Consider the following 27,341-nt stretch of genomic DNA (forward strand, 5'->3'; position numbering starts at 1 on the left):
AGATGCAATTCAATTCAATTCAATTCAATTTTATTTGTATAGCGCCAAATCACAACAGAAGTTTTCTCAGGACACTTTCCATATAGAGCTGGTACAGACCAAGCTCTTTTATCTACAAAGAAACCAACAATTCCCCCATGAGCAAGCACTTGGCGACAGTGACGAGGAAAAACTTCCTTTTAACAGGCAGGTGAGACAGACAGACAGACAGACAGACAGACAGACAGACAGACAGACAGACAGACAGACAGACAGACAGACAGACAGACAGACAGACAGACAGACAGACAGACAGAAAGAAATGCAGTCAGAGAGAGAGAGAGAGACAGAGACAGACATGCAGGCAGGGCCAAGGCAGTGATGTCGATCTTTGCTCTTTCTGTGCATGATTAAACTGTTTTGCTATATTTAAATAACATATATCATGTTTTCTTTCATATCAGGTATACATCATTCTAGCCAAACCAGAGCGTAACGTGCGCAGTGCCTTTACCACTAGCACAGTGGTGCGCATGCACGTGGGCGATGGCAAATCATCCTCAGCCGCCAGCCGGTCTTCTAGTCTGGTTAACCTGTGGAAACGTAGAGGCTCCACTGGAGAGACACTCAGGTACCTACGTGTGTGTGTTTGTATGTGTGTGTGCACACTAGAGGCTTGTTGGCCAGGTTATTCCTCAGTTACAGTCCAAGGCACCATTTCTGTAATGGCCCTACTCTGAGACTATTTATGGTGTGTGTGTGTGTGTGTGTGTGTGTGTGTGTGTGTGTGTGTGTGTGTGTGTGTGTGTGTGTGTGTGTGTGTGTGTGTGTGTGTGTGTGTGTGTGTGTGTGTGTGTGTGTTAGAGCTCTCTGAGAGATTGATTCTCTAAACTCCCCTGAGTCTGCTTGACTGTTCTTCTGACCCTAACATGAACTGCGGACAATTGCCTAATGGAGACATGGCAAAGAAGGAGAGAGCGAGAGAGTAACTGAGGAAAGGAGGGAAGGGAGAATTTTGGAAAGAGGAATCTGAATACAGAGAGAGGAGGGAGGATGGAGACAATGGACAGAGAGTTGAAAAACAGAAGTGATGGAAAAGAAGACAGAAGGCGAAGAAAAGGCTAATGGAATAGTGTGAAGAAGAGACATAATAACTTTCACAGCCATCTTTAAGTCATCCACAAGTCATCTACAGTGACAAGGAACCGATCAAAGGACACAAAGGGAGTGACGCACAGCCACTTGCCCAGAATGAAAAGGGGCGAAAAAAGACAAGAACACATTTTCGTTTGTCAGCAGGTTACTCCAGCTCACCCCGCTTGGCAAGCAAGATTGCAATCACGCTCTTTTAAGAAATGTCAGGAGTGGTTCCATCTTCGTTCCTTTTATTCCCCTCTTCCCCTCTCCATCTCTTTTGGTCCTATCTTCCTCTGTGGGTGGTGGTAATTGGCAGGGCTGTCTGTCTCCTCAGTGCAGGGCTGGAAGCTGCTGCCTTTGAAATGCTTTCATTGTGTAGTCTGAACAGACGCAGACAGACATGAAACCAGGGGGCCAGGAGAGAAAAATAAGAAATATTTCACTGATGTTGGGACCGAATCTTTGAACTCCTGAATAGTACATGTTTACCTTCACCAGCCGTCAGAGCTGGACACAGTGTGTATAAGATAAGATCAAGCAAGCACTCTGTTAGCCTGTGCAACATGTGTTTCAGCTAGTAGCAGGTTTGCTCTGGTCCTGCCTCACTCCAAAGCCTGCTGTGAGAGACTCCTCCTCTGGGATCAAATGAGTAGATAACCACGCCGTGTATGTTGGCGCAGGTCCACACGTGCAGCATGTGTGTGTGTGTGCGTGTGTGTGTGAGGTTGTACGTGTCTGAGTCTACATACTGTGTGTGTGTCTCCAGGGTGATTTGAATTCTTTTCACCCTCAGCCACGGTGATGTGAGGTTTAATCAGAAGTTCCACCATAGATTAATCACACTAATTAACCTGACAAAAGGATGAGAGGGAGAAATGGGGGGGTGGGGTGGGGTGGGGGGGGGCAGGGTGCTGTGACTGATGTGAAACAGAGAAAAGTGGAAAAAAATTCCAAGATATGAGGAAGAAATAGAGGAAGAGAGAAGCAGACAAAGAAAAATGAAGAACATACTGTCTGGAAAAAATAGAACAGAAAATTAATTGTGATGAAATTACTGTGCATATTAAGTCCAACTGATTTTCTGTGGTTCAGTCAAGGCTCCGTTTGAAGAGGTTTGGATCTATTACATGACTTCTCCTGTTAGGATAATACATTTTAACTAATATAGAGCCGGCACAGTCCATGTAATGTTGTTTCACTGTTGTGGCTCATAATGGTAATTGACTTCTAGTGGGTGCTTCTAGATTTGCTCCTCAAAATAAGTTAACTGGTCTTTCCTTTGTAACATTAGTATTTTGCTACATCTAAGCGGAAAAAGAAATGTAGTGTAGTGTACCTTCTCATTTATATAATCAGAAATCAGACTTTGTTTTTCCACATCAAACTGCCGAAAACATTTTCAACTACTATTAAACTGACGGAGGTAAATCTACCTCCAAGCACTAAAAATAACCCCCTCTTTCTTTTCTCCCCTTCCTTCCACTTCCTTCCCGTCCTCCAGCTCCAACGGTAAATCAGTGTCTTGGGCGCAGACGGAGCGCAGCAGTTCTCGAGGCAACCACCTGTGGCAGCGGCTGTCCTTCCACATCAAGAAGAAGGAGAACAATCAGACTGCCGTCATCAAGCCCTTCTCCAAGACTTCTGAGGAGCGTTACTGCGGAGGGGGCAACCTGCCCCCGCATGTCCCTCTGCCCTCCCTCCCCTCCATGTCCTCGCTGCCCAGTCATCCCGACTCCGTCACAGACAAGACCCTGTACGAGCTCTCTGAGGCAGAGGAGCGCTACTCCATCACCTACCGGCCGCAGACGCCTTCACCGATCAGCACGGTCAGCCAGAGGCTAGGCGCAGGCTTTGGGGAGGAGCCTCAGATGACCGGTGTCCCAAAGTACCCGAGCAGCACCTGCAGCGGCAGCGGCAGCAGCTGTGATCCCTCCAGCGGCGGCTCTGTTGTCGGCGGGAGTGACGGGCGTTTGGTGGCTGTGGACGACAACCCGGCACGGCCCCAGAGCTCGCTGATGGATCAGATCAGCTGCGTGGTGAACCGCTTCACCGCCAACATCACGGAGCTCAACAGCATGATGCTGTCACCCTCTCCGACGCATTCGCACTCCGCGCACAAACACACGCCTCCTTCTCCTCACCCCGCCGACCCCTACCTGTTGCCCCGCGAAATCCAGATGCCCCCGACCCTCACCACCTACGCTGACGTCCAGCCCCTCCCACCCGTCGAGTCCAGCCTGGGGGGTCGGGGTGGCTGTCTGGCTCACCCTATCCCTCACTCACCTTACCCCCTGCCGCCTCCTCACCCCCAAACCTCCCCCTCTCTCTCTCCCATGCGAGGAGGACTGATCACCTGCCTCGCCGACTCCCCTCTGAGGAGGGCGGAGTTGGAGGAGGAGCTCATTGCTTTGACTCCGCCGTCGCCTTTCCGCGATTCCCTGGCATCCAGTAGTGGCTCACCTGTCTCAGAGACAGGTCTGTGTCTCCCCCCTGTGCCCTCCCATCCTCCCCCCTCCCCCCCTTCACCCAGGTACAGCAGACTGACACTCAGAAACTACAGCCAGAGCTCGTCCTCACTGTGAGGCAGAAATGATGCAGAAAGAAAGCACAGAAGTGAAGAGGAGCACTCAAACACTACGGTCAGCGCGAGAACAGAGGATGGACAGACTGGCATTCGTCCCTTTGTGGAGTAAAAACCTGAAGTAAAGGAGTCATAGACGGCTGGTTGGTGAAGACACAAAGCTGCGACAGTCTGCTGTGTGTGTGTGTTTACATGTTTGCAGTGAGCGGCAAGTATGAGAAGCTTGCCCACGTCGTATTCTGCGTGCTGTTTCTCACCCATGGGGCGTCAAGAACTGCAAAAATGGCCACTCTAACTCTGCAGTGTTACTGTGTCTGTAAAGCCAGAGATCATTCTCGAAGGTCGAGAGCTACATGTCAGTTAGTTTGGGTAGTGGCCTTAAGGTACATGGCTATCAACTAATTAGAGATTATGAATGTGTGTGTGTGTGTGTGTGTATGTGTGTGTGTGTGTGTGTGTGTGTGCGTGAGTATGTTTTTGCTGTATCTTAGTTCACAAGAGGTAATGGCAACATGACAGTGAAGAGTATCGATGAGGTGAGACTCCTAAAGCCTGCACGGACTAAACAGAGGCTATCAAGGGCATATTTCTTTTTGCTCACTCACTCACACACACACACACACACACACACACACACACACACACACACACACACACTCACAAATTAAACTTAAGGGGAAAACACTGTAAATATGTGAGAGGTCATGGATTTTTCTGTGGTGACAAAATCCAACATGCTTCTGACTAAAGTGCATTGTGTAACAGTAATCCGGTTGTATGTTTCTCCGAAGAAAGCGTCTTTCTTTTCATTCAGCTCTCCGATCTGTTCCCACCGCACAGCTTTCTTTTCCTCAGTCCCTCTTTCTCTCGCTGCTTTCTTTTATCCTGCCAGCGTCTCTGTATTTTCTACTCTTCTTCGTTTTCTTCAGAAGTTTGAATGTATGTTTTCTACGTGATTCCTGAAGTAGTTGGGACCAAACCTTTTGTACCTCTCTGTCCGTGACTCGAGAAAGAGGGAGAGGAGGGATCGACAAGACCAGGCCTTGTTTTACCATAAACATCTTAGTCATTAAATCTTGTTCAGGTGGATTATTGGTGGAAATCTGACCTCGGAGCTTATCTTTAGTGTGTGACATTTAACAGCATTATGTAAGGCTTAGCGGGATCCCAGTCATGACATTTTCTCTTTACAATGTGTCAGCAGGGCACAAGTGTCACTCTGTTTCATCAGAGACAGTGCTTTGAATTGGATTAATTGGAATCACAATCATGTCTTATGTTAGTGGGCACAGGATTGACAGATTCAAGCTGGGAGAGAGCCTCCTCCTCCTCCTCAGCCTCTACGAGGGTCGTCCGTCGCACAGGTGCTGATACCTGTTTGAACTTTTCAGACAAAGAGGGGCAGAACAACAAAAGAAGTTCATGTTGAATGGGCAGACACGAGAGTGGAATCAATCTTCTCATCTACGAAAAGCAAATCAGTGAACTGCCCAAATGCCAATCTATTGCTTTAAAGGAAGGTCTGGTCTAATGAGACTAACCACAAATACAGAGGCAGGGTTTGGTTTAACTGAACTTGCAAATCACTGCAAGAACTAACTAATGGTAATCTCAAAGATTTCAGTCCTGTGTAGTTATTGGTGTTAACAGCAAATATGGTTTAACACAACAGGTCACATAATTCAGGGGACAGCCAAACAAACAGGCAGTAATTGGCCTCTCCATCATTCTATGAGCGTTCTCGTTCCTTTTCTCCCTGGAGCATCTCAAACTGATCCACTGTCAGAAAATGCCAGAAATGGCTGTTTTGTAGATGCATTTTGATGAGCAGCAATGCAAAGCTCAGTCATTGAATTTCCTGTAAGTACTTCATAATAAAAGTCAACTAGTGTTTTGCCAGTTAAATGCTTTTAATGTGAAGAGGCAGGAAATGTTTGGTTTACATTAGGGTTACCCTACCTTAACCCTAACCCCTTAGCACAGCATTTGCTCTGAGGATGTCACCACAGACCCCCAGTTCTTAATGCTGCAAGTGCAACCCCGATTCCAAATAAGGCCATGTGAAATATAAACAAAGCAGAATGTGATTTGCTGACCCTTTTTGACCAATGCTCAACTAAAACCAGTACAAAGACAGTATATGTAATGTTTGACCTCATCAGCTTCATTGATTTTTGTAAATATCTGCTTATTCTGAATCTTGATGCCAACAACTAAAGACTGGGAAACATGTGGAAGGCTCCAAAAACACCTGTTTGGAACATTCCACAGGTAACAGGCTCATTGGTAACAGGTGATATCATGATTGGGAATGAAAGGGGCATCCTGAAAAGGCTCAGTCAGTCACAGGCGAGGATGGAGCGTGTTCTGTCTTTATTTACGTTTTACACGGCGTCCCAACTTCTTGAATCTGGGTTGTATATAAATATATTGCATTCCTTTCATCAGTGGGCCTTAAGCTGTTAACAGATACTTATTTAGATGAAAATCTTCCAGATTTGGGTTAAAAACACATTCTGCAAATGGAGCATTGTACTTGGTGTGCCAACAGATGAACAGAATTTGTGAGTACCCAGAGCAGCGCTGGGATATAAAATGTGCCGATGAATGCATTCACTAAGATGCTTTTGAGAAATGGGGCCTTGGCTTTGTGTCAGCTCCCTCCACAGAGGAAAACACTCCAGGAGTCGGAAGGCTGCGATAGACGACACAAACATTTTTAGGCATTTTTAATGAGGAATGTTACCTGCAGCAAAGACATGGGTCGGTATGTCTGACGTAAAGATAATTGAGCTGCTGGTATCGCAACAAAAATCAGCTCTCCGGTAATGTTGCCTCCGTATTATTGTCCATCGCAATCTCCATATTTTCTGCAGCATCTGCACTCGTCCGCTGTGACAGCTGACGGATGCACACGCAGTCCACTGTCTGATTTATCCTTGTGAGTGTAGTATTTCTGCTCTGTAGTAGCCAGCAAGAACAAACTCAGACAAAGTGATTCTGTAAATACTAAGGGCATGCAAAGACAGTTCTGTTTTGTTTCATATGAAAGTCATTTTATTTACATATCAACAAAGGTGAAAAAAGAAAAAAAGAGATGTTTTTTGAACTATGTTATAACATACAGTACCAATATGTGTTACGACTACAGAAACTGTGTTATTGCTCTGAATGTGTGAGTGACCATTCCTATTCAAACGTCTTGTAATTCAACAATATAATAATGATGAATATTAATATGATTATTGTGCCAAAGGGGTCCGGGGGAGGGTCTAGCTTACTAGCTTGTGGGTAAATACGTGGTTTCATAAAAAAGAGAAAAAATGTCAATGTAAAACTGTTTCTATTGTTTTGGATATTTTCTATAGAAATATTCCACATTTTCAAGTGTTAAAGCAATATTATCCATACGTGTACAAGGTGCACATCTGAGGGGTTTCTTAAATCATGAACAATGTTTTAGATTGTTGTTCTTTTTCATCCTTGTGAAATTTCTGGTGGACGCTAAACCGAGAGGATGGTGGGCAGATAAGACATTTTTCCTTGCTTTTTCTCTAAATTTTTGTGTGATGAGAGGGATTCATTCAGTCATTTTCATGACATAGACAATGTGATTCCCTGTTTTTTCGGTGTTAAAAACTCACTTTGGACCTGCAGTTCCACGTTTTCCGCTGAGTATTCCTGCTTCAGTTTCTGATCTGAACGTTTAGTCCAATCTACAGATGACACAGCTGAAAGATGACGACGTGTGTGTGCCATCAGTCGTTTCATTAAGATGCAAACCTGGTCTGGTGTAGCTACAGTTTGTTTCTACAACTCAGAGCGAGACAAAAAACGTTTTCCTTGAATCCCAGATGGGGAAAAAAAAAACTTTAGTGGAAACGCACAATCAACAGCTGAGATAATTGTAAGGATAGAATAGTGTAGACATTTACAAAAAAAAATGCATGAAACAAGAACTGTTGGACATGATCGTTGACATAATTGGTTCCCGTCTCCAAGTCCTGTCTGTGCGTCGTTAGCTCTACATCACAATCTGGGCCCTGACCTGTTGTCAAAAAATGCACCAGTGCTATTGTTGAGATGTAACTTGGGAGGAGAGCCGCTGTCACTGGCAGCGTTTAAAACATGCTGAGAGAGTAACACGGAGCTTGCTTCAGCACTTTGGCTTCGTGTTATCGGCCCCCCGGGTGAGGCTCGACAGTTGTGTGCTACCTCTGCAGAAAAAGACAGGATCAATGCTTGCATCAACTACTATCCTATTCTCTTTAAGGGCTCAGTTCTGTGACATCACGTTCTATTAAAATCACTCATGGCCATAATAAGTAGCAGCAGGCTTAAAATGAAATTGCAGGAAAGGTGAAATTAGCAGAGGATCGTGGCCTCGTATGAGAAATAAAGCATTTGTCAGCTCAACAGAAACAACCAGAAAAATTGACCTATTGTAGCATTTTGATAAAATACAATGGAATGTGAATCCAGGCTCTTTAGTTGTCAGGGGATTTAACACCTTCCTCACATTTTCCATGACCGATACACAGTAGTCCCCCACATATGGAAATGAAAGAAGTCCAGCTCCAGTGCAGCATTAATGCTGGAAGCACATTTTGTTGACAAACTATGAGCTTTCTGCATTAATACCACTGCTCCACATTTTAGGTCTACCTCAAGGATCAGAAAATCCACCGCTCTCATTAATCTGGGGTGATCTCGTAGACATTTCCCCTTGTATTCGAGCCAAAACATGATGACGACCATGATGATGACGAGGAGTAAAATCTTATGCTTGCAAGCAAGATGATCCACCCAGCTGTTGGCTGACTTATTTTCGTAAATGCACTCTAAAGAATTGGATTGATAATCCCTGCGCTCAAAAATACTTTTAATCCAGACGTGCTCATCTGCTGATCGCAGGGAAAAAGACACAAGGTCGTTTATTTTATACCTTTTGAATAAAAAAGTGAAACCAGCCCACAAAAGGGCAGTCAAAGGCTCCCTCTTGTTGTTAAAATCATGGGGGCTGTTTCACATGTCCCCCCCTCCCCAGTGTCAGGGTTTTAAACAAGCTGGCTTTCAGGGTGCAGACATCAGCATCTAGGCAGATTGGTGATGTCCTGATGAGGGAGACAGCTTTTCAGAAAAAGGACTCGCACTACAGAGTATACAAACGCGGTTCATGCAGGGCTTTACCAGTCTGACTGTCGGTGCAGTGTCGATGGAGCAGCCTCTCCCACTGAAACAGGAAGCAGAGCCGTGTTTACCATGTAAACATCACATATGGTTGTATACACTGTTGGGGCAGGCTGGGAGAAGTCTGCTTCGTTTGTCACAGCCTCTGGCATGAACACCTCTATGACTATCATTTTGGGAGATGTCACAGGTTGTTTCCGCCCCTCTTCCCTTCACCTGCCAGGCAGTACATCTGTCAGCATTTCTATTAATTCTCTTAGTTTTCTTCTTCTTTTCTTCTCACACTAAGCAAAAGAAACTGCCAGGCGGTGTGGATGAAGTCCTAATTATACTGATCCCTGCCTCTTGGGTAGATGCCTCATGCAGAGTGGCTCATGGCAGTGGGTTTTTTAAAGTTTTGGTAGATTATTTTACGGCAAAAAAAAGCAGAAGCAATCAAAAGAAGTATCGTCGTGAGCCGGTGCTGATAGCTGTGGGAGGATGCCCAGCCCTGCTGCTGAGAACGGCTCGCTCTTTGTCAGACTGAAACATGTATTTACAAATCAACTGATACACTTGATATGCAGAATGAGATCAAATGCACTCTGTAGACAACAGTTTCAGCAAAAACTCAAAGCATTTACACTCCAAGCCACACTGTACAGAGCGCTGTAAGATGTTTGCATATTGGATGAATCCACTTTCGCTGCAGCTGGTTTAATGAACCCCATGGCCCGGGGCGGTGACAACTAGATGTCTTAAAAATCATCAACAGTATTTTTGTAAGTTTGTCTAAAGCTGCTGATCTGAATGTTGCTTTTTATAACGGAGCACAGAGCATGTGTGTTTTAATATGTGGTTGTTTCCTCAGCCGATAGTGTAAAATGATTTTAGGTGTAGGTTATGTGGTGCAGAGGAGATGGAGTTTTTAGGTTCTGTATTATATTGAGTAGACTATGAGAGGAGATTGTGTTTGTGTGTATTTGGCTTTGGGATTAATGAGAAAGTGGAATAACATATTAAGCAGGTCTTTGTGTGTCTGTAGAGCATTATTGTTTTAAGTAGAGAGCAGGCAGAATTTACAGTATTGTGTATTGATGATTTGTGAAATATATTTAGTTAAAGTCATGCTACATTAGTGTTTCTAAGAGAAGTAAACCAAACCGAGCTGTGATGTTACACCATGTAACACAGAGGTGTCACAGCAGGGCACGATGGACATGATGATGATGATGATGATGATGATGATGATGTGGGTGATTTCTTTTGAAAAGTCAGAGAGCACGCTTTTATGCTGTGTGCTTTTTATACTCTTCCTCGGCCGTCTTGTTTGGATCGCTGCCGTGGACACAGAGGAAATCCCCATTAATACCCCTGCTTTAAATTCTGATGAGATTCTATTTTCAGTAGAGTGTTAGAGACATAGACAAGGAGATGAATGTTGCCTAGAAGTGATGTTTACATTGTGACTGATCACTTGAGATAATCAAGATTATCACGTTCGGGACATTTCACGAGCCGCACAGGTTTCGCGTTTTTCATGATCTGAGCAGAAGACGAATTTCTCGCCGAAAGCAGCTCATCAGCATGTAAATGAAGGCGCCGCGTTGCGCTCCAATCTGTTTAAAACCCAGATTTATCAAAACTTTAATTCAGCCAAGCTCATCGGAGCGGCTACTTTGGGACTCGTTTTGATAAAAAGAAAGCGACGATGGGTTACCACAAGCGTAATTAAAGGGAAGCGGGATGAGCTGAATTCCCTGCTCTGACTGAGCAGAATATGAGATATTTTTTTCTATGTTCATTCATAAGTACTCCAGGCAGAAAATGACTATTATGAAAATTTATGATAAATGTATACTAGTTATTTATTTAAAGAATTACAGCAAAGTCGGGCTTAAATTTCAGCGTATCCCCAGACTCCAGTGGTGTTTCATGCAAGCGTTGTTAACATAAGCTCCTGCACTCAGTGCCAACTTTCTCTCATCTCTTTATTTCAAGTGCTTCTGCATTTTTCTTAGCTCGGGTGGAGAAACACTACAGAAATTTGAACTGAAATTCTGTCTGCTTGAGCTTCTGCGGAGGAAAATTCAAATTATAAACAGATTTTTTTTTTCAGAGACTTTAACAATGCCAACATTTTGTAAGAAAGCTTATATCAATCCTTTTCTAAATGAGGCCTTGTAGTGTTTATCCACCCTCAGGGACATTTGATAATGAATTACTTTTAATGAACATGACTTAAAGCTTTGTTGTTTTGATTTCTCCTTTTTTTTCCCTCTGATGTTCAGAACTGTAGAATGTAATTTGACGCTTTATATCGGTGTGATTATGGAAGATGGTTTTATATTTGGATCTTTGATTCTCTATTTAATATTTTCACTCATCTTTGTGCAATGTGAGAATATATGGCTCTCGCTGTTTGGAAAATACAGTATGTTTCTAAGTGGCTTTGTAGTGGGGGTTCATTGGGGGAGGGGGGCGTGTAGATGTCTATTTTAGGTGAATGTTTATGTTCAGTTGCTGTTTTTGCCCAGAAAATAGCTTTAGGCTACCCTCGGCCATTTTAACATGAGATCAGATGGTTCACTCCCAGAATGCTTTGATATCTAAATAAGCTGAAAGGATTCCACGTTGTTTGTCACTGACACTGGGGCCTCGTTCACAGGTTTTTTTTTGGGAGGCTCCCAACAGACCTGGCAGTGAGAAAAAAATGTGCTGTTTTGGCCAAACGGAGTTCTTCTCATCTCCCAATTAATGAACCTTTATCTACTCCTTCCAAATTGGCCCACAGTGAAGCCTGTGAAGGCTCCTCTCCGGCCTGATCTGTGGCCACTGGGAACGCCAAAGAGGAAGGAGAGTGGGCAGTGTTAACAGGACTACTTTCAACATAACTATAACATTTTTTTTATCTGAGGATGCAAGAGGAGCTTTTTTAGAAAAGCCTGAAGCAACGCTTCATGTCCTATGTGGATGACAAAAACACATTAAACAACAAATCCACTTATTTAACTTTTTAGGAAATTCCCCAAATGTGGCACAAGATCTAGAACTTATTAAGATGTAAACAAAATAGTCTTAAGAGGAGATTTAGAGGATTGTTGGACCGTGCATGCTTAACAGTTTGACTGAAAGCATCAGCTGGCAAGTAGAAAATAAGTTTATGATGTGTCATATCATCGCTTTCCTGTGCATCCCATAGGATAATACCAAGTTACCTGATTCATGATGAACAGACAGGAAGTGCAGCTGCATTAATGGGATCTGAGAAGAACCACAAGCCTTCTGAAGGCGGTGCAAAGAGGAAAGCAGAGAGCGCGAGAAGTTAGATGCCAGGAAGCAACACTGTGATTGTGACGCAGTGTTGGGAACGCATTAAATCTTTTATTGAGCGCTTCGTCTCTGCAGAAACACCGTGCTACTGCAGCACTTTGGCATTAAAAGGTGGACTTTTAAAAGTCACCATAGTTTGACTCACTGCAGTCCAACACCCACCCACTGAGCACCACGACAGAGTGAGAGCAGCCTTCTTAACGTGGAACAAAATGTCACAGGGCATTCATTAAGTCTAACTTACAGCTCCTCATGATGACATGGTTCTCTTCGTGTTTTTTCTTTCTGGGACGTAACCAACGATTCTGGGAGACTCCAGTCAGTGTGACCAGCATACAGCAGTGCTGTGGAGTCGGACAGGAGGTGGGAAATGGTGTAGGGGGAGCAGGGCGGGGGGGGTGAACAAACAAAGAAAGGGTTTTGCTTTTTTTTGTTTTTTGTCATTGATAAATCATTGTGTAAGTGTACTGTAAAGTACCTTTGAATCATTATTGAAATCCTTATTAAAAAAACTATGATTAACCTCCTTGTCTTTTCCATCTTTGTACACAGTTACTACACAATAAAGCAGTAAGATGCAGCATACGACCTTGGTCAAACTCAACCACACTATACGTAAATCTATGTACCAAACAGGATTGTTAAATATAATTGATTAAAAGAGATTGCACCATTCATTGTGCAAAAGTTACAAAATAATTTGTTGAAAGGAAGCACGGAGCTTACAGTTGAGGTGTGGAGAAAGAAAGGTTTTTCACACCTTACGTTAGCAGCATCCATTGGTTCTCCTTCATCCAGTCGCTGGACAAACTCCCAGTTTTATCGCCCACGATAAGTGAACCTAACTGTGCGAGTCTCTGGCCTACGCGTTGAACCCAGCCAGTGGAAACTGCTAGACAGCACCTTGACAGCTCCTGTGATATTTGCTTCCTCCTCCATCTCCTTCAGTGTCACAGTGACATGACAGCCACTATTACAGAGTGACACAGCTCGGCTATGAATCAGCCCCAACAACATTTCACGCATTTAACTGAAGGCACTCAGGTCAAGACAATAAAATTACCCTGCCATCTTTCGTTCTCGCTCCTCCCGGTCTCCCCAATTCACCCTCTTTTATTTCCCTGTCTTTCTTTTTCATCCAAATATCAATACACAAATTGCTCTCTCCAAAATGAAATCTCTAAATTGTTGCAAATGGCCCATTGTTCACCAAAATGGAAAAGATTAAAGGGAAATAAGCAAACAGCAGGTGTACAAAAGAGGGGAAAGAATAAAAGTGAAACACTAGCAGTTAGAAACTACCTTGATATTACAATGGAGGCAATTTGGGCACAAATATCTGTTTGTCATATTTTGACAAACGTTCATCACTTCTGCCCAGTCACTGATGAGTTTATTCAAGTATCTGCAGTAACATCATGCATCAATATGTGCGTCAGTCATCTCCTGTGGGATGCTCACGTGTGTGTGTGTGTCTCTGTCGCTAGAGGGCTATGTATTGATTTAATGCTCAGAGATAACGACAGTCATCTCTGCATCGCAGGTGTAAATAACCAGTTTCAGTGTTTCATTTGTACAAAATGGATAAATGTTTTATATGTTCTCATCAGTAACTCTTCAGGGAAGATGCAGCATTTTTACATTTGCTATGTTGAACTTGTTCCCAGTTTATTAGTCATGAGTTTAAAAAAACACACCCAAGCAAAGTAATTATAATAAATGAAAACTGGAGAAGAAATCAATGAAAATTAACCTGTTAGAAATAAATCACCTGAATAGAGCAACATTCCTCATAATGGGAAAGATGGTGAAAATTACAAAAAGAGTTTTGGATAAAATTTTAAATCAAATAAAATCTTTCTAGTTTGGAAGTCCCTGAAGGCTGAGGGGCCAACATCCTGCTGCTCACTAACTGTCTTGCCAAGAATTAGATGAGAAGCTTGATACGGCTCTTGTGTACGGCACCTGTGAAGCCACAGCCAGCAGCTGGGTAGCACAGCTTAGCTTAGCTTAGAACAAAGACTGTAAGCAGAGGGAAACAGCTAGCCTGGCCCTGTGTGAAGGTAACCACATCCCTACAAAAACAGAAGGTTGTGGAGCCATTTCTTGATTTCCTGAAGGTTCCATTGGTTGGCAGTCTCAGGGGCGGGGCTTGCGGACAGGCTAGCCAGGCAGTTGTTGGAGCCCCCGGCCACTTACTTACAACAACCATTATTGATAGGCCTCGGCTTTCACAGACCTCTGTTGGTCCCTTTGGTTCTCAAAGTGAGGTCTGGGCAGTCTCACAGTGATGACAAGACTCTTTGATTACAGATATAATGTATGAATTAGTGAGCTGTGGAGGTACTGGAGGACAGATTTTGTTGGCTTTGGACAGAACCAGGCTAGCTGTTTCCTCTCTTTTTGCTAAGGGGAGCTAAACAGCTGTGAAGTGAGTGTTTGGTCCTATATGAAGATCAGTGAGTGTGCATTTGACTTCCTGCATTTGTAAAGGAATAAACATGTTCTGAGTAAGAATATGACTTTTTACATGGCATTAAAAAAGGCAGTACAGTAACTAATCAACATACAGCATCTCACAACATACATTTACTGCAGTCAGTGACTGCTGTTTGTTCCCATGTAAATGGTCTGTTGGCTCTATATATAGAGTCTGTGTGGGCAAGGGGTGTCAGCATGTAGTTACCAGTGAGTGTCAGACTGTGCGTGCGTGTACGTACACATGCACATGTGCCGCCTGTATATACATAGTATGCATGTGTGGGCGTGGACATATGCATGAGGAGGGTGAAAACATTTCATTCCACAGTGCACACTTCTGCTGCACGTAGGTGTGTGGGTATGGCTGAGGTAAGTGACCGCGAAGCCACTCAGGAGGACTTAATTTAAATGTGAAGGCTGGAACATTAACACCACAAGGCCCAAGTGGCCAACCCCACTCTGTGATGGAGAGGCTCCACCCACACCTCCAATTTAATGAAACGTTGCTCTTGCATCCATTGTGGGTAACAAAGCTCAGAAAAGGTAGAAAAAAACAATGGTAGTGCTCAGCTCAAGTCATCATACAGCTCCCATCAAGTGGAAATAAAACATGGCCGACATGCTGACTGACTGACTGTTTTCTAGGTGACGCATGAGCCACACGCGGAGCTGAAAGGCTTTCAAACACCCGGTTAATATATAAACTAAAGGCAATTTAGTCACAGATGTTCATTGCGTATTTAACGGCTTCAAACATGACTCAATCAGTCTGAACCGAGGACGGGAGCGAACGGTTTCATTAATTACTTTAATTATCACACTTACATTAAATTCAGTAATTCATTCAGAGTTGAAATTTGCATAAATGTAGTGTCAGCCTCTGCAAAATACAGGAACAATCAGGCTCAAATGGCTGCTGCGGCTTCCAGGAAGGGAGTTGTATGAGGTAGGGGGTTAGAAACTGCAGAGAATACAAAGAAGGGAAGTATACATCGAGGCACGCTTGTTAGGCTCACACTAACACTTACACCTGCACACGCACACACTCACACACGGGTAGCTGCATGCAGGCAAGAGCTGAAACGATGAGCTGATTAAGTCAGTCTGCAAGCAAACCTACCAAATATTCTGTGTGTGTGTATGTGTGTGTGTGTGTGTGTGTGTGTGTGTGTGTGTGTGTGTGTGTGTGTGTGTGTGTGTGTGTGTGTGTGTGTGTGTGTTGGGAAGACAGGCACAAGAAATTGAGCAACATAAGTGTGGGGAGCGACAGCAAGGGGACAACAGACTGAGCAGGAGGAACCGAAAAGGCAAAGAGAAAGTGTGATGGAGAGGGAGAGAGTGGGGAAACCAAGCAGGGAACAAATCTGTGGGTGCAGTACAGCAGAAGTGAAAGTCACTTGAGTTTTAATTTCCTGCCACTGGAAGCCAGAACAATATCAAGATTGAAACACGAGTTTCAATGAGTCACTCCTAGAGGGAGCTCAGTGGGCTCAGGCTGTTAACATTCATAACATCATCCCTCCGTCTCTGCGTCTCGCTGCTCTCTGCTCCTCCATTTTTTGTTGTTGCATTGGCACACACACACACACACACACACACACACACACACACACACACACACACACACACACACACACACACACACACACACACACACACATATACGTGCACACTGTCACATACACGCAGTAACATACACATGTGCCCACACTTAATGCACACACACACATTTCCACGCAAACACATTGTAATGGCACTAATGAGACTGCATGACTAATACCTCTTCAGTCCCTTCTTCAGATGAGTGCTTATTATGGTCTGTCAAGGAGATGAGTCAGTCTGTGTCATGGTTACTATGGTGATCAAAGCCTCCAGCACTTCCCTTAAGTGCCCGCTGGCTAAAATAAGCTCTTTAACCCCTGTAACTACAGACCTGTCAGGATACAGCGACACACATTCACATACACAAACACACACGAACAATCAGGCCAGTTGACTCTCTGACCCACCTCGTTAGACAAGTGAGAAGAGAATTCCTCCACGGGGATTATTAGAATACCACAACATTCTAAACACAATCACTAAGTGTCAACAAGACACTTTGTGATTGTGGGGAGAAAAAGAGACCGCTAAGACCTCATTGTCCTGTTTCCATTAACTGATGGACAAGGTCACTTTTGGAGCAGAACAGGTTCGACTCAAAGGCATCGCCAGGATCCGCCTCAGATCACCTGTGTGAGCCTCTCTATGTGTCGGGCTATTTGCAGCTGCCAGCGACCTGATCTGATGTCATTTGGTCTTTCTGGCTCATCACACAAGGCATCACACGCCCTGCCGATGTTTCAGCTTCAGTACATGACTGAATTACAAATGCAGATCAGCCATTAGATTTCGTAAAATCCACTGTAGCTGAGTGCATACAGTCATACTTTACTTTATGCTTCTACTCCACTGCATCTCATAGGACGTTTTGTGCTTTTTACTGTGCTGCATTTATCTGTCATCTTTAGTTACTAGTTACTTCTCAGATTACATTTTTTTCATAAACTTCCTTTCCAGTGAAAACTGTCTCCAAATTGAGTGATTTGGATTTTGAATGTTTCTGATAACCCGAGGATTAAGTTTTGCTTCATGAGTTGAGAAAATTCTTCTACCACTTAAGGTAAATGTCTAACAAAGCTGAAAACAGGCTGTTTTTTCTGAGCTCATCAAACTTGCCCTATTAGAGATACATGGTTCTCAGGACAGTGACTCTACAAACATGTGATGATTTTATAAACATAATGCATTGCTGTAGATTAAACTGCCCAATAGTTCATAAAGTAGTTAAAACATGCTCAACCGTAAACATCTACAGCAGTAATATTAGTCCAAAGACATCAGATCTAACAGTCCAACACTGCCAGGGAACATTTTTACTTAAAATAAAAAAGGCAAAGATATTAGAGACTGTATCAGTCTAACAATAAATAAAGATAAACACAAAAACAAACATCTGATTTCTCATTAATACCCCGCCTGAACTCTATTTTCCACAAGCCTACTGCGCATGCCCGCAGCTGGCGGGTCACATGACCAGGAAACCGAAACCAAAAAGCTAAGAACAGACAAAGGACAGTCGAGCCGAGATAAATACTGGTGTGCGGTTCCTTGTTCGCTGAAATCAAGGTACACAGAATCGAAGTGGAAGAGTATAAACGTCGCGATAAGCTACGTATAGCTTACTTAAAGCTTGCTTGAATGTCATTGAATCAATACATACACTATGATGTTTTGGAAATGCTTTTTAATTATTACTAATATTTCAAAATACGCTTGCGTAGGGCTGCTATAGCTGCCAAGAATGTTAGCTAGCCGGCTATCATGCTAGCTAAATCGTGCGCATGCGCACTATGGTGTTGGACTTCAGCAAATGAATCTTGACCGGAGAAGTTGAAATGCGGATCTTTGTGAAAAGTTTCAGTTTGCATAAATAGCAGACAAGGGACAGGCGGGAGACAGAGAAGTCAAAATAGGACAGGGTCAGGCTTTAAGGCTCTTCTCAGAAGACGCAGATCTAGCTGCGTAATTCTTAAGGTGTGTGTGTGTGTGTGTGTGTGTGTGTGTGTGTGTGTGTCTCTGTGTGTGTGTGCGCGTGTGGGCAGGTAAGCTAGTTGTGCGTGAGGATGAGGCTGAGCGGTGTGCTCCTGTGTGTGTTCCTGCTTTGGGTCGAAGGGTCGTGGTGTGACACACCGGCCAACTGCACCTACGAGGACCTGCTGGGGACATGGGTGTTCCAGGTGTCCAAGGGAGGACGCGACAAGACCATCAACTGCTCCGCTGAAGGTAAAAGCCCCCTCCGCAGCGAGCAGCGTCCACACCGGGGCCTCATCATGTGACATGTTTGGGCCTGCAGTTAGTAGGTTGTCAGTCCAGAGATCCAGCAGGTGATCCACTGACTCCTCTTCGTGTAATCTTCCTCAGGTTTGAGTGGGAACATGTATCATGTTTTAATCCAATAGACTCTTGTTACTCACATGATGTGTGTGTCATATACTGCTGAGTCATGCCCTGTTTGAGTGCTGTTTTAATTCTGACAGCAGATCAAATGTTAGCATTTATATCTAATGAAATCCATGCAAAGCATTTCATATCATGCATGAATCAGAATTTGTCATCTTGTGTGTTGCGCCGCTCCTCCTCAGCCACAGGTGAGAGCACGGTGACCGTGACCCTGGAGAAACTGTCTGTGGCCACAGACGAGCTGGGCAACACCGGCTTCTTCACCCTCATCTACAACCAGGGCTTTGAGGTGGTCATTAACGGCTACAAATGGTTCGCCTTCTTCAAGGTAAGGAAGATGCATTCATTTACTGGCACTCATTAAGATAATGTCAAAAGGAAGCAGCTCTGTGGTTTAAAAGTTGTCCATGTTATATTTTTAGACACTCATTGACTTTAAATGTTTAGTTTCGCTGTGACTCTGTTTCCTGTCTCTTCATCTGTTAAGATGCTATCTGGAAACTGTGCATGTCTTCATCACACCGAGGCCGGGCTGAAATGTGATGGAAATATGCTCTATTTAAAAGTGGTTTATCTCTCAGTCATGTGTGGTTTGTCATCACTCACATGACACTGACTGGCGGGGGGGGGGTGTCCTAGACTGCTGTCTTCAAACTCGCATTATGATTTACCCACGTCTAGTCCAACTTCCCCATTCCCTGGACTTGAGTGGAGTTATTATGGTGATATAACAGGGGGATTTTGTTGTTTTTAGATGTAATAGCTTTTCAAATGTGGAATTTTTACTTTCCTTTTTATATGGAATTTGTGTTTGCACAAAAGTACATGACTGAGTTGCATATTGGATGAAAAGCTCTGATCTGATCTGCGTCACTGCGCCTTCAGTACTCCGACGATGGCGGTAAGGTGATCAGCTACTGCGACCAGACCCTGCCAGGGTGGGTCCACGATGTCCTGGGACGCAACTGGGCCTGTTTTGTGGGGAAGAGAGCGAAACCAGTACCACCCCGGGCCGATTACAAACCAGTCCTCAGCAGCAGGTACGTAGATAACGATAGCTTGGTAAATCCTCTGTAATACAAATTAGAGGAACACAAGCTAACAAGCAAGACTTCAGTGGACTGAGTGAAAATGTGTTTGTACACTGAATCTCAGCGCCGGCAGTGTTGATGATCCTTGCTTTCAGTGCACTGTTGACCTCTCCGCTTTCATCTCCGCTTTCTTTTCCTCCCTCGTTCCGCCTCTGATGTGAACTGAGTGAGCACCTTCAGTCAGCCTGGAATCTGAATTCACATCAGAGAAATCTGACGTTAAAAGCTCAGGCGGTGCTGAACGAGTTCATTGGGAAATGAAAATCTGCTTCTCGACTCAGATTCTGGCAACGTAAAGCTGCTTCCTGCACTCTTTGGTTCCAGTTGATTCAAACCAGGTTGTTAGTCTTACGTAGATTTATGTTTATTTGTAATTTAAACCATAAAAATATATTTCAACAAATTATTGTTTCTCTCTGCACCAGAGAGGTTTAATTTATTGATTTAAGTGATTTAATCATTGGAATTGTCTTATCTGATTTAACCACCAGAAGCCGAATCGTCACAAACTAATGCGATTTATCATAATTGTGCTTCAGAATATTTCTGTTTGGCAAGTTGTGCTCCGTATTATGTCATATCATCAAGAATATCTTTATAGCTGAAATATTCTGACATTATTGTAGGGCCGTATCGCCCACCCCTTTACAAGATGACTGCCATTATAGCGGACTGTACAGTACATCTGCCTTTGAATGTATTGATTCTATCATCATTGCATAGCCTCGTTTATGGCTTGAGCTCTGCAGACTAATAGCAGGAAGAACAGATGCAATATCCCCCTTTAATGCTCTGTATTAATGATTATATTCGATTACGGGTAAACATAAATTTACGGGACTGGGTCTCAGTTCATCTCGCCTAACACATTCAGAAAATATAATTGTTTCTGGTAATTGAACTGCAATGAAAGAAGTTGAATTTTTACCTGAGCGTACCTGAGTGTTGTGGAGCTTACAGGTTTTTCTTCACATCTAAAATAGAGCTTTTTGCAGAGGACAGACACTTGTTTTTTGGTTTTTATGAATCGCAGGGAACAGGGAGGTATGATAACACTTTAACAGCACCGGACTGCTTATTTGCTAAAATCACTCACATTACTGGAGCTGCTTGTCGTCTCCTGGCTGCACTTTAACTAACGGCAGTCGGATCTGTTCTGCACCTGCTTCTGCAGTGGATGCTGTGGTCCCTGAAGGTCTGCCGTGCCCTCTTCTGCATTATGTCGGAGTTGTACCTCCCTCCCTGGGAACTTTCAATTAGGTTCAGTTTCTTAGTGGAATAATCTTCAGGCCTCGAGAGAGCAATTTAGCCTGAAACTGCTTTACAGAGCTGTTTCTGACACCATGAGTAACTGCCAAATATCTTAACAAGTCTTTATTATCCGAGTTAAACTAACCAGCTGAGGTCGGAGTGCTAAACTGTCAGGTGTGTGTATTTTGTCAAAGCTGTACATGTAAACTAACACCGGTAACATACTCTGACTCAGCTCAACAGCGATTGCTTTTCTTTTGTTTCTTTTATTCTGCTGTTTGTGTGGCAGATGAGCCACAAAAAAACATCACATGTGGTATTATTTACCCTCCAGGCTGCTCCAGAAGCCGTACAAAAACAACCTGGACTACATTGACTCCCTCAACTCGGTCCAGAAATCCTGGAGGGCTGTGCCTTACCCAGAGCATGAGACGTACACCCTGCAGGAGCTGCGTTACCGAGCAGGGGGGCCCGCCTCCCGTATCCCCATGTGAGTATGCACAGTTCCCATACGACAGCAGAGAGCCCGTCAGGTGGAATGAAGGGATAAAAAAAAAAAACACAATGCGCATAAATTACTGAGCTGTGGTCCTAAATTAATAACTAGTGCACTCCAAATTGCTATTATCAGTGCTAAACAGTGTTTTCTCCATAAAGCCTGCAGTGCTCTGCCCTGTTCCTTAATTGAAGTGTATTAAATTGACAATGATTGCTTCTCTTCCCAACAAGGATATCTGAAAGTTTAATAATCATGTTGTTTTTAATGGACTGTGTATGACAGGCTTTTGCACCAGCAATCAATCTTAACGAAGAACAGACGTGAGGCCAGCAGAGTCTACCTCCGCCTGAACTCAGCTCATTGGTTAAAACCTTCAAATATCCCTTAGACGTAGAAGGTTATTTAATTGCCATAGTGTCAGGCTGTGTTTGCCGGCGCAGTATGTCTGACGTAAAATGCCCTCGCGACTCTAACATGATTCTTTCTTTCCACTTTAGACGCGTTCGCCCCATGCCCGTGAAAGCCGAGGTAGCCAGGATGGCGGCGGCTCTGCCTGAGCGCTGGGACTGGAGAAACGTAGATGGAGTCAGCTTCGTCAGCCCTGTGCGAAACCAAGGTGCCGTACCTTTTAAAGCCGCACCTTTACACTGGAGCAGCCGTCAGTAAGAGCAGACACTGAACAGCAGCTCACCAGCCACTCTCCTTCCCTCTGTGGCAGGCCTGGGTCTGCTCTCTGCTCTCCTCCTGTGTTTCTGCACAGCCTAGTGTGTGAGTGGAGAGATTATGCGTGCTGAGTATTTTGAGTGTCTGAGAGGGCCTCTGTAGGGCTGGGTTTAAGGATCTGGAGAGGGCTGGAGTGGCTCAATAGAAGCCCACTAAGCGGCTGTGCAGTGCCGCGGAGCTTTTTTTTCCTTCAGTGTTACGACTCAGGTGGATGTTTGCAGGCTCCGTTTTCAGTTCACAAATATAAGCTGGATCGAGGATAAACGGGTCTGGCTGGTCTGGCTGGTCTTACACCGGGATGTGGCTGTTTCTTAACATCACATGCAACCCAATGTTAATGGAAGAAGCAGAGGAGCTGGCATTGTAGGGTCAGACATGACTCTGGTCACCGCATTGTTTCCTCCAGAGTGACATCAGCAGCTGAGTGCATCGTGTATTCTAAAAGACTGGGACCACAGAAGTTTCCCCACAAGCACAGATCTTTAATTTGAAGGAATGGTCACATCGTATTAGTCTTAAGAGGTTTAAGGTCTTGGACTCAAATAAAAATTCTTCTTAGTGTCACCCAGACTTGAATCATTACCACAATTAAAGCAGCCAGCAGCTCGCTGCAGCCCCTATTCTCTGACTCAATTTGTTTCTGCAGAGCATTTTATTAAGAACCTGGTGTCTCGCACTGTGGATGGCAACCAGTGGCTTTAATCAGTGTGTCTGTCTAATGCGGGTAGGTGTACTGGAGCAGGAACATTACAGAAACGTTAGTGCTGACTGGTGTAATGTATTCATGAACAAATGTGCTGTAAGCTGCAGAGAGCTGCCAGTTCATGTGGATTTCGTATCGGGGGTTTTGTATCAGATTGCATCAGGGTGTGCTGCTGTACCTTATTAGATTAGATGTTGAAAGGCGTTTCCGATGTTTTCACCAGTTTCTTTACCTGAGTGTAAACCTCTGATGTTCTGTTTCAGCGTCTTGCGGTAGCTGCTACTCCTTTGCCACCATGGGAATGCTGGAAGCTCGTATCCGAATCCTCACCAACAACACAGAGGGTCCCATCCTCAGCCCGCAACAAGTGGTCTCCTGTTCGGAGTATTCTCAAGGTAAAAGCAGTCCTGTCTCCTCACCACATCACTTCATATTACATGAATGTTGCTGATATGAAGTGGGCAGCAGTTACACGGTGTTCTTAGTGGAATATTCATATTGCGAGACACAATAATCAGGGACGTGTTGTACCGCTGTGCGTGGAAAACGCCGGGCCGCCTTCCTCTGTAATCAGAACAAGTGGCGCTCAAGTGTTTTTTGGAAAGTGTATCCTGCCTTTAGAAAGTTGAGCATTTCTTAACTGATTTGTGCATTTTCACAAATTATTTTGAAGAGTCCTGGAAAAAAAAAAGAGCCTGATTTAATGTTTCCACCTTGGAACACATGAGAGATTTCACCCCGTAAGAAAACCAGGGCAGACTCCCAAAATAATTCCTGATCATGAGAATTCAGAATTTTGTACCTATTGAACAAATCAGATCTTGCATTCATCTCTCCATTTTAAGGTTGTGACGGCGGGTTCCCTTACCTGATCGGGAAGTATGTACAGGATTTCGGCCTCGTGGACGAGTCGTGCTTTCCATATGTTGCGAAGAACTCTCCGTGTGGCGTTCCTCAAAACTGCCGACGCGTTTACACAGCAGAGTACGGCTACGTGGGTGGATTTTACGGCGGCTGCAGCGAGATGGCCATGATGAAGGAACTGGTCAAAAATGGACCCATGGCGGTGGCCTTGGAGGTAAAAAGCTGCACACTGTTTCCCAACAGCCGTTCCTGTCCATATGGTCCGTGCAGCATTGGGGTTTTTGCTCTGTCAGTGCAGCTTAGAGTTAGAGTTGAACCTGTGTTGTTGTCAGAAATGGCTGACCTTCCCTCATTTTAGCCGAAACTCAAATCAACTAGCGGCCGCTTTATCTGAGTTTGAGCTCAATCTTCTGCACAAACTGAGATTTTAGGAAACATTTCTGTTGCTTGAGATCGATGGTGTTATCCAAAAGCATTTTAAGGATAAATCTAAAAACAATAAAAGACGCTTTCACGTATTCATGTAGCATTTTTGAACAAACACCAAAGATAAGACTTAATTATTCTTGCTGTCTACCGCGATCAGAGTAACACAGCCCGCTCCTGGTTCACAACAATCCTGATTCCAGAAAATCTGGGACTTTCATACTCAATCACGATACCATCACCACTCTTTTGTTGCTCTTGTCCCAACTTGTTTGAAACATGTTGCTGCATCAAATTCAGAATAAGCAGATATTTACAACACTCAATGAAGCTGATGAGGTCAAACATTAAATATATTGTCCTTTAATGTTTTTAATCGAGTGCATGTCAGAAAGGATTAGCACATTATCACTCTGTTTTATTTATGTTCTACACAGCCTCCCAGCTGTTGTGTTTAAGCCATTTGCTAATAAGGCTGAACTTGTCCTGTTAACCCCAAACCACAGCTAAACTAGCAAGTGTTTCCTATTAACCTGAATCATTTATTCACACATTTAACCTTTTCTCCCTTTCTGAAATGTACTTTGTGCTTCCTTTACAACTCAGGAGCCCATCCTGCTTCATGTGCATAACTTGAATTTGACACCAAGAGAAACATTCAAAGTAAATTGTCCCCGTCCTTCCAAAGGTCTACCCTGACTTCATGCACTACAAGGAGGGCATCTACCACCACTCAGGCCTGGCAGACCCCTTCAACCCCTTCGAGCTGACCAACCACGCTGTGCTGTTGGTGGGGTACGGCCGCTGCCACATGACTGGACAGAAGTACTGGATCGTCAAGAACAGCTGGGGCGCCAACTGGGGCGAGGACGGCTACTTCCGAATCCGCCGGGGAAGTGACGAGTGCGCCATCGAGAGCATCGCCGTCGCAGCCAAACCCATCCCCAAACTGTAGAAGCTGAAGAGTCGGGATGAGAGGAAGGGCTGTCTTGATGATGAGTCTCAATAGTTCAATAGATCAGTAGATTTATTCCCTGTGTAGCTTTGCTGTTTTCAAGCCAAAATCTGTCATTCTTCACATGGGGAGTGCTTGTCTGTCTTCTTCCTCCGTAATCCCGCTGAGAATTACTCTGTGAAAGGTTTTATCATCCAACCACCGTAGATGTAGTAAAACAAGTCAAATAACGCATAAATAGGGCCTCTGCCAGCCATCAGTGTTGATTTAATGTTTCCTGATATCAACAATTAGCTGCCTACAGATGATTTTATTCAAGCTGTAACTGCCAGCACACACTCAAAGGAGTCAAAATGGATCGGTGCATACTGTGACAAATCCTGTTTTGTAGCTTGTAATTGTAGCATTTAGAGGGAACCGACGAACCCGAGGACTCGGTGTTTGTGTTTGCTTGTCAGGTGCAGGACCTTGATCCTTTGTCTCAGGGAAGCACAGCGGAGAACCGTAATGTCTTCTGTCCTCGCGTCAAATTGAAACCGTGACTGCCATGCTTCACCGTGGAGCATTTTTAAAGGGATTTTTTAAAATCAAATCCTAAAGGGATCTATGTGATTGTGCCTTTTATTCTGCCTCCCATTCTGTGAAGTTTTCATCGTTCTGTGAGATTTGCACTGTTTTGTTTTGTTTTGTTTTTTAATTTGACTCAATAAAAGCTTTTTAAAATTGCCTTGTAGTGTGTGTGTATGTGTAAGAAGTCTTACCTTTGATATTACTGTACTTTTTTTATCTTTGTTTGGGGCTCATCAACAGTTTTCTCTCTTGCAAAGATTCTCACGACAATATGAACAAAAATGCTCGATATAAGAAACCCCAAGAGAGTGAAGCGATGTGACCTGGGAATAAGTGTAGTGTATAAATTGGGGGAAGAATTATGTCCAAAGAAAGGTACATTTAGTGGCCTGAGCTCCTTTCTGTGGATAAATCTTCACTTAGTTTTAACTTTTTTGTGGTGGAAAAGTACATTCACTCCGTTATGAGGCGCTTGTACTTAGTTCCATTTAATGCTACTAATACTCCATGATATTTCAGAGCAAAACGTTTTAAGCTACTGCATCTATCTGGCAGCTATAGTCACTTTGCAGCTGCAAGATTTTACACAGAAAACGTGATCCTTCCTGATTATTAGCACTTAAACTACCCAAAAAGTGTATAAAATAGTTCAAATAGCTCCACTGCGTTAATGCATCATGATATAATGACAGGCATAACAAGTATTTAAGTGCATTTTGGTGTCAATAATTGTACTTAAATACTTTTTTTAAATGCAAATAAGTGATCTAAATACTTCCCCCACCACTCTTGACCTCCTTCACGCGTAAACAGGGTTCACTCTGTCCGTCCTGCAGGTTTGAATACGTGCCTGCGCTCCCAGCTGCTCCCCTTCCTGAGTCACAAGGTCCAGCAGCCTGCGCTCCACTTCCCTGTGAGGGCCAGGGCGGACCTCGCCTCCCCTTCCCTCACTCCCAGCTCTCCCTCAGTCCCCTCTGCGCTGTCCTCTGCTTCTCCCCTTTCATCCCCCGCTCGGTGGATTCATGCTCAGCTCTCGCCCTCCTCCTCGCTCGCCATGCAGAACAACCACCAGAAGGAGCATCTCTATAAGATTCTTGTGATAGGGGACCTCGGGGTCGGCAAGACCAGCATCATCAAGCGGTATGTCCATCACAACTTCAGCCCCAACTACCGAGCCACCATCGGGGTGGACTTCGCACTTAAGGTCCTCAACTGGGACCAGGAGACGGTGCGCCTGCAGCTGTGGGACATCGCAGGTACGGTCCAACTTTCAGGTCTCATGAAGGGCAAACAGATACGGAAAGTTTGCTAAAAATAAATAAATATATAAGAAATTCCTGACAAAAGGTGTTTTCTGAGAGCTAAAGAAGTGAGTCAGCCTCTGGCAACAGTCGATTTAATATATGTAAAAGAATGAATATATATAAGATATTTGCAGGGTTTTTAAAAGAAGTTGTTCTTGTTATTGGTCAAAATAGATGCTTTTTTAGTTTTTTGGCTCAAATGCTTTTGTTTTTTTTTGCTCAGATGAAGCTGATAATGGAAAATGCTTTGGGAGACAATTAAATAAATGCACT

General features: G+C 44.0%; 3 protein-coding genes across 4 annotated transcripts in view; all 3 read left to right on the top strand.

Annotated features, from left to right (window-relative positions):
* Window positions 1–7,539, top strand: part of grm5b (glutamate receptor, metabotropic 5b) — a 61,974-nt gene extending 54,435 nt beyond the window's left edge. The window contains exons 17-18 of the mRNA XM_070970437.1: window positions 444–610; window positions 2,618–7,539. Coding sequence (XP_070826538.1) covers window positions 444–610; window positions 2,618–3,698 — 1,248 coding nt within the window. The 3' untranslated portion in view covers window positions 3,699–7,539. The remainder of the gene's footprint in view (window positions 1–443; window positions 611–2,617) is intronic.
* A 10,198-nt stretch (window positions 7,540–17,737) lies between these two features.
* ctsc (cathepsin C) lies at window positions 17,738–25,613 on the top strand. 2 transcript variants are annotated; one of them, XM_070970249.1, is made up of 9 exons: window positions 17,738–17,848; window positions 18,325–18,505; window positions 18,865–19,010; window positions 19,568–19,722; window positions 21,359–21,514; window positions 22,021–22,139; window positions 23,213–23,344; window positions 23,795–24,027; window positions 24,928–25,613. In XM_070970249.1, exons 2-9 carry the CDS (start codon window positions 18,346–18,348, stop codon window positions 25,192–25,194), a joined length of 1,368 nt encoding a protein of 455 aa, XP_070826350.1. In that variant the 5' UTR covers window positions 17,738–17,848; window positions 18,325–18,345; the 3' UTR covers window positions 25,195–25,613. The 2 variants fall into 2 exon arrangements, with proteins under 2 accessions (XP_070826350.1, XP_070826349.1); XM_070970248.1 differs by lacking the exon at window positions 17,738–17,848 and adding an exon at window positions 18,158–18,294.
* Window positions 25,614–26,716: 1,103 nt separating this feature from the next.
* rab38a (RAB38a, member RAS oncogene family) overlaps window positions 26,717–27,341 on the top strand; it is a 6,988-nt gene continuing 6,363 nt past the window's right edge. The window contains exon 1 of the mRNA XM_070970782.1: window positions 26,717–27,020. Within this exon, the coding sequence (XP_070826883.1) occupies window positions 26,819–27,020 (202 nt within the window). The 5' untranslated portion in view covers window positions 26,717–26,818. The remainder of the gene's footprint in view (window positions 27,021–27,341) is intronic.

The sequence above is a fragment of the Chaetodon trifascialis genome, chromosome 9 (genome assembly GCF_039877785.1).
Source record: "Chaetodon trifascialis isolate fChaTrf1 chromosome 9, fChaTrf1.hap1, whole genome shotgun sequence".
NCBI lineage: Eukaryota > Metazoa > Chordata > Actinopteri > Chaetodontiformes > Chaetodontidae > Chaetodon > Chaetodon trifascialis.

What these genes read in the sequence shown, in the direction of transcription:
- ctsc (XM_070970249.1), top strand. Translation starts at nt 18,346, where the DNA reads ATGAGGCTGAGCGGTGTGCTCCTGTGTGTGTTCCTGCTTTGGGTCGAA. An exon ending in CATCAACTGCTCCGCTGAAG is followed by an intron (nt 18,506 to 18,864) that starts GTAAAAGCCCCC and finishes GCTCCTCCTCAG; the next exon opens with CCACAGGTGAGAGCACGGTG. An exon ending in CTGTTCGGAGTATTCTCAAG is followed by an intron (nt 23,345 to 23,794) that starts GTAAAAGCAGTC and finishes CTCCATTTTAAG; the next exon opens with GTTGTGACGGCGGGTTCCCT.